Genomic DNA, 7500 nt, shown 5'->3' with positions numbered 1-7500 from the left:
AGTATTAACAGTAATTCTTCTGATATCCAGTCTTTTGATCATTGTTATCCTTTTGTTTCATCATTACCCACGGCTATACTTTATGGAGAAATTGGAACTTCTCGTTTTTCGAGTTTTATTGAGCTACTCTGGCCCAAAATGGAGGCAGGAGAATTGAGATTGTGTGTCCGTCATTTTGTGTTACATAAAGAGAGAGATCAGCTAGTGCTGTCTGGCTATGGAGTCCAGTTAGCTATTAAGAGCACCGAGTATAAAGCAATGGATGACACTAAAGTTAAAGAAGGTAAGAGAGAGGAAGGAGGGAGAGAGAGAGAGGGAGAGAGAGAGAGAGAGGGAGAGAGAGGATAAAATGGTATGGTAAAATGGTAAACAGTACATGTGCATGCACATGTACTGTATGTACACAACCAAATGTTATCGCCTTAGATCAGGACTGATATCAGTCCTGAATCATGGTTTTCGTGTAATCAGTCATGATACAACTAGCAATGATACAATCATGATAAAATTTGTACTGATCCATGCCAGAATATCAGGCATGATCTAGAAAGTAATGTGTCAGGGCTGTACCAGTATAGGATATCAGACTTGGTCCATTATTTTGGGGCAAAAGTGCTGATTCAGGCATGATAACATTTGGTTGTGTAGTTTTTTAGCTAGGGGGCATTTTCTAGTGTACACTTATGTTAAATGGAAGGCATGCCAAAGCAAAGGGGATTGCAGATTATAAAAATAATTATGTACAGCTACACAGCCAAGAGCTTGTGATTGATTCATGAATGATGTCAGTCTTGATCCAGCCTAATGCATCCTGATTGAATCATGGATGTTGGGCAGCTAATATGGCAATGAGCCTAGTTGAATCTATCAGCCTTGATACAATCATGCTGGAATTCATACTGGTTCAGCCAGAGCAACAGGCATGATTCAGCAATGATGCCTGTCAGGCTGTATCAATACTGTAATCAGGCTCGATTCATTGATTTTGGGCAGTGTCTTGTATCATACATGTGAACTCTTGGATGTGTAGAGCACACATATACATGTACCATACATGGAGACTAATGATGCATTCACAACATTTTATGAACTTATTACAGTGACTTTGTGTGTGTGTTTTATTAGGTGATGGCTCTAAGTCAGTGGATGAAGCTGATTTGATTCATGAAGTTGGCGGATTCAATTTTACACGATTAAAGTATATTTTATTTTTAAAAACATGTACATGTAATAATGCCTCCTTTTAATGATGCATATTGCATCTGTATTATCTATTGCATGTTAATGGGCAGCACATTTACTCAAAGATAAATTAGCTCAAATATTTCATTATTTCTGCCCAAAATTGATTGTGATAAACACATGTGCAGCATGGAAACCACAAACCACACCCACCAAAAACACATGTTCAAACCACAAGAGCACATGTTTTACTGAGAAGAACAAGAGCTCAGGGCTATCATGGCTCATCAGACATTAGGGCTGCTAGGGCTGTTCAGGGCTGCATTGGGTATCATCTTGATCTGTAGTACTTGTCTTTGTTGTTTGGAGGTAAAGCTTTAGTAGAGGTACATTGTATTGCCTCTTGTTAATAGTTAGCATAGACACTTGCTGCCATTATTATTAGTAACTGCTACCTGTACATGTAAAAACAGTTTAGTACCAGCAAAAACTGGAGGGTCTGCCTAAGCACTTAGCAACTCTAGGATCAATAATGGTTTAGGTGGTATGGTTTATCTTATTATCTTTCTTTCTCTTCTTTAAGGGAGAGATATGGAGCTCTTGGTAGTCAATTGGATGATTTCAAGAAACACTTACTAGACCAGAAGAAAGACCTACCCCAACTAAAGGCATGGGAAGTATCAGGTAAGGAATCACTTGTACATTACAATGTACATACATTGAAACTATCTCTCTCTCTCTCTCCCCCTCCCTCCCTACCTCCCCCCCCTCTCTCTCTCTCTTTCTTTAGATTTAGGTGTTCAGACAGTTCAAAGTGTATTGGAGTCAGAGTTTCCATGGAATACTCTTCAAGAAATATCTCATAATCTACCAGTCATTGCAAAGTAAGTATGCAACATACATCTAGATGTACATATTGTATAGCAGGAAATTCTGGAGGGAGCTGAATTTAGCGTTTTGAAATCCCATTGCCAAAATTAAATTATTTGCCATTTTGAGCCATTATGTGCATGCACACAATTTTGCTAAAATGAAACTTGCCAATCACCATGGATGGAATTTAGTATTTTGCTCAAATTTACATCTCCTATTGTAAGGTGACCTTTTACATGTATATAATTCACCATGTTGTATAAACTTGCTAAATAGCCCTTTTGTTATGGTAAGCCATAAAACCACACTACCACTACTTCCACAATCACAATTTGCTGACAAATATTGCTGTTGCTATTTCTTTAGATTTATTTATTTATTTGTTAGTTCTGCTGCTTGTGATCACAGCATTTTAGTGTATATGGTGCATGTACAGTGTATGCATGCACTGTATTTTAAGATAAAGACATTGCCTTTATACTTTAGCATCTAAAATTATCTTTAATCTGTACAATTTCCATTTTATATTATATAGTGGAAGTTTTGGAAGGGATTAAATTTGGCAAATTTGGCATTTTGATAGCCATTTGCGAAATAAAAACCTGCAATTTTGAGCCATTATACGCATGCTCAATTGCATGTGGCCACAAATTCGCCAAATTAAAATCCGCCAATCACCAAAGTTTAGCAATTCGCCAAATTTTAGCCCCTCCAAATTTTCCCGCTATATGGTAATCATTTTATTTGATGATTTATTTCCCTGTAGGACTCTATCTAGGCTCCCTGTATCAAGAGATGTAAAGACTGATATAGCTTACAACCAGAGAGTACTACAGCAAGTAGGAGTGGCCCCAGGTGACAGTGTATTACTACTGAATGGACTCATACTTCAAGAAGATGACATGAACGTCTTCAGGTAGGTGTGGCTTTGTAGTCATAGCAACCACTAACCACGCCTTTTTATAGTATTTTAGATTATCTTAAGAGAGAGTCAAGACTGTTGTCTGGGCTTGAGGGGCTGGGAATTCCGTCGAAATATTTTGTTCAGATGGTGTCGTTAGCAGTCCACCCACAGCACAGCACCTTTGCTGTTGATATGAGGAATGAGTCAGTATTGGTAAGTATGACATCATGTGACATTAATAAGAAAGTGATAGTTTTTAAAATTACTCAAAAACCAGGCCAAATACAGTATAGCTCCAAATATTTTTGTCGGTCAAAGTTTTTGTCAAATTTGTCAGGTATTTTACTTGATGAAATTTTTAACCGACGAAATTTTTGTTCCACGTGGGTAGTATGTGGATTAATAACAAAAATGACAAAAATTTTATTGATGAAAATTAATTTTAACAAGAATTTAAGATTTTGATGAAATTTTTGACTGAAGAAAATTTGAAGCTATACGGTACCTTAATTGATGTGATGTGATTTGTGATTATTGTGTTTGTGTTGTTTAGTTTATTAATAATATTGAGGAAGATAAAAGATATTCTAGGTGGCCATCATCAGTCACTGAGGTATAGTACAATATTCATGTACATGTACTGTATGTTTGTGAATTGTGTATACATGTACATGTAAGTTATGATTAACCTCTCTCTCTCTCCCTCCATTAGTTCTTGCGTCCAGCATTCCCGGGTACGTTACGTCAGATCAGAAAGAATGCTTTTACAATTGTAAGTAATGTACATGTACATGTACTTATACATGTAATTGTTACTGTAATTTTATACATGTACATGTACATGTAATTGTTATGAACAGAAGTTAGGGCAGTTTTATTATCAATCATACGTGTATATGAAGGCAAGTAACACTGTGATATAACACTGTGATACAACATTACTGTTACAACCAGAAGTCCCTGTACATGATGTCATGTTAATGATGTTATGTACCTGACATGTGTAATTACAAGAGATGGAAGACATGTATGTTTGTTTCTTATGTTAATTTGTACTTTTAAAGGAGCACGGACACAGATTAGCTTTTTCTTGATAAATAATCAAGATACATACATGTGTATTTGGTGTATTTACAACTACATGTACACCAGAAGTTCTCCAGAGATTTATGTAATTATGTAACCATTGAAAATGGTGCACCACATACATGTACACAGTTTAATGGAAGATGAAGAGGAAGCCATCCATACCTCAATCATAGAGGGTCTTTAAACTCCTCCTTGCTCAGATCAAGACCATATTCCTCCTCTGCCAAAAGCTTTGCTAATGCTATGTTGTCTGGCATAAGTTCCTGCAGGTCCATGAACTGGTTGAGGTTAATCTTCTCGATTACTTTTCCTGGGACTGGTGGGAGAGAGGGCGATATGATTACGCCAGAATGTGTGGAATCAGAGCGAAATACTGTTTCCGTTACTTACATAATGGGAGCGGCACCTGAGAGGGAGAGCAGTCAGCCATAGACTGGTCCTTCTCTTATGAGATTGCTACTCTACTGATGTGAGTGTGCCTCCAATATGTTGCTCTTTCTTGCTACAATGTAAATCTTTTTTTAATATTTTTAAAAATTTGTTTAATGATCTAAATATTAGTCATAGTGATTCAGGTTTAGCTTTGTTGTATTCCAGCATATAAAGGACTTGGTGCTGCATGGCCACGAGGTAATAGTAAGGTAAGGTATTAGTCTTTGTAACTAAGGAAACACTTATGACTGAAGATCCAGAATCCTCTCTACAGCATCTTCTAATGTTTGTTACCATGTATATCCTTTTTAGCATGTCTGCTGAGGAGAAGGAGGTGTTGATGGAGATGAGGATACTGATCCAGTAATGAATAGTAGCTCTTACTGCATCTTTTCAACGTTTTTACTGCAGCATCTATAGCCTGCTTCTGCTCTGTTTTAATTTTGTCTCTATATTGCTCAGGATAGTGGCAGCAAGCAAGAGCCTTTATGTAATCCATTGTATTGGTCCCTTCCTATACCTCGATACCTTGCAGCTACAGAAATACTACACTAGGATCCGGATGATGATGCCATACCCGGGACAATGAGTATTTCTTAAACTGGAAGATGATGGACCTTGTTACTCTGGCGATGACTTGGAATTAGAAGTTTCTGTGTTGTGAACTGCTGGTGGCTCTCATGCAGTTGTAGTCACTTAGTACAGGTGGAAGAGAGGAGACTGACTGGGTGACTGCCTCTGTGAAGTGAAAGAACTCTTTTACTACATTACCTGTCTTATATTATCGCATCCTTATATTGACTGTCTGTATTATGGTAAGTTTAAGTAATAGCTCTTTTTTTCTAAAATTTGGCTCTGAAACCATTTATCATCTTGATAATCATCATCTTGATAATTGGGTAGTGTAAGGCCTAGTACACAATACCAGCCTTGTGACTGGAAGTGCTGTACAAGCCAATGGCATGCGCGTCAATAACGCAAGAGTTGAACTTTGGTCAACTCATGCGTTAACTTGCAGCGTTTGTACAGCACTTCTGGTCCTCTTCCTGTCGCAACGCATCATATTGTGTACTAGGCCTAAGAGTTACTTGTGACTGAAGACCCAGAATCTACTGTACCACATCTTCACCATGACTCTATTACTATATATCATACTATATTAGCAGCTTATATTGCTGTGTTGTTGGTCTGTAATCTTGTTTGTGCTCATGAAATGAGCCAAAACATTTTTGTGTCCATGTGCTCCTTTACTGAACAACTTCTGGTTGTAACAAGGTCTTGTACTGCAGTGTCACAGTGTGAATTAATTGACATCAAGAGCCCATATAGAACTTAAAGAAAGGAAGGGTAAGAGCTTGAAACTCCAAACCAATTAATAAAAACGGTATCTTAATGTTGTAACTAAAAATAGGTGATTGAAACTGCACCCTTTAATCTTAAACAGGATGCTTCTGGTTCTTCTAGTTTACTTTGTATAGGAATGAGTCTTTTTCCAGTGGTGACGTCTTATTGAAGATTCTTCTTCTCTTGTGTACCTCATAGGTTGGGTCTGGTTTTATAGTTGCAACATTAAGATAATGTAGCTAGTGCTGCTTTTCATTAATTGTGTGGGAGTTTCTTGCTCAACCCTTTTGAGGGCACCTGTTGATGTTAATTATTATTCTGGTTTTTGAAGATAACAAATATATCATTATTTTTTGAAGATTTGCGAACTTAAATTCCATGAAATCAGTTTATTATACTGTACAATTCGGCTGATTAGTGGAATTTGATTTTGTAAAACTTCAGATACCGGGAATTCACGAAAATTATCCTCAAAAACCAGTCATACATGATACCTAAAGAGAGTATCTAATGGTTTTAATTTTAATATAAATTGATTGATAATATATATATATATATATATATATATATATATCTCATAAGTATATTTTCCACTCATTTATTGGCAATGGAGGGAAGAAGTATATATATTACATAACATACCTCCTAAGAGGTATATATGTAGAGTTCTCCAATCCGATTGGTCACTGACTTGACAGGTGTATATATATAGTTAAATATACACCTGCCAGAGAGGAGTTATGACCTCTGAACTCTAACAGGGGTGCATTACATTTGTGACCACTCCTCTCTTGCCCTAGCTTACTAGTACTATCCTAGCTGTGTTATATGCCACAAATTTTGAAAAGTTGCTAGTGGGTTGCCACCTGTTTGGTTTTTAATAATATTCACAGCATTTTTGAGGCTAATAAAAGTGATAATAATGAATGAGGCTAAATGACAAGTGATAATAATGAATGAGGCTAAATGAAAATCAAATTGTTCAAAAAGTATTCAATTGTTGAATGTTATATTGACAGTACAACCTTGCATGTGAAAGAACTTCTCATTTGCTTTCAATTGCTTCTTGTTTTCATCAGCTCCTGCATCTCTATTGTCATCAAGTGGTTGTAGTGGCCCTGGTGGGGTTTCCTCTTTGACCTTAAAATCAGTATTTGAGAGCAAATTTGAAACTTCCATCTTCGTTTTTTCAGATATCCTCTCATATGTACGAATGCCTCCCAAACTTAAGTGACCACTTTGATCCATAATAGATTTTTCAGCTACTCCCCTTTCGTACATTCTGCTCACTGATGTGGCCCTAAGACTGTGATTGTGGACACCATCTACATTCAATTTTGCCTTAACAAACATACTCTTCAATTTTGAAGACAGAATATTGTGTCCAACAGGCGTCTTGTAATACCATGTAGTGTCATCTAAATTAAACTTCAATTTCGGCTTACAATAGAACGTGCCACTCTCTTTAGCTTCTTCAGGAAGCTTTCCTATATATAGCTCAAACAATGAAACGAAACATTTCTCACCAAGAGAAGGACTGGCATAATGTGAGACAATTTTGTTATCGAGATGTACCTGATGCACTAAACCTTGATGATTTTTGGACCCATGCTCCTTATAAATTAAACGCTTCACTTTTTGACCTTGATTGCATGGATCCTCTACTTCATCTACTT

General features: G+C 36.8%; 1 protein-coding gene across 1 annotated transcript in view; it reads left to right on the top strand.

The window, feature by feature from the left end:
* Positions 1-4053, top strand: part of LOC100634244 (UDP-glucose:glycoprotein glucosyltransferase 1-like) — a 5262-nt gene extending 1209 nt beyond the window's left edge. The window contains exons 5-13 of the mRNA XM_020004032.1: positions 3-283; positions 1126-1198; positions 1766-1866; positions 1973-2066; positions 2822-2971; positions 3022-3172; positions 3513-3572; positions 3672-3746; positions 4024-4053. Of these exons, the coding sequence (XP_019859591.1) occupies positions 3-283; positions 1126-1198; positions 1766-1866; positions 1973-2066; positions 2822-2971; positions 3022-3172; positions 3513-3572; positions 3672-3746; positions 4024-4053 (1015 nt within the window). The remainder of the gene's footprint in view (positions 1-2; positions 284-1125; positions 1199-1765; positions 1867-1972; positions 2067-2821; positions 2972-3021; positions 3173-3512; positions 3573-3671; positions 3747-4023) is intronic.
* Positions 4054-7500: the final 3447 nt, after the last annotated feature.

Source organism: Amphimedon queenslandica, unplaced genomic scaffold (assembly GCF_000090795.2).
Source record: "Amphimedon queenslandica unplaced genomic scaffold, v1.1 AMPQUscaffold_12441, whole genome shotgun sequence".
Classification (NCBI taxonomy): domain Eukaryota; kingdom Metazoa; phylum Porifera; class Demospongiae; order Haplosclerida; family Niphatidae; genus Amphimedon; species Amphimedon queenslandica.
Note: the sequence above shows the minus strand (reverse complement) of the source record. Positions and strands in the feature narration are given on the sequence as shown.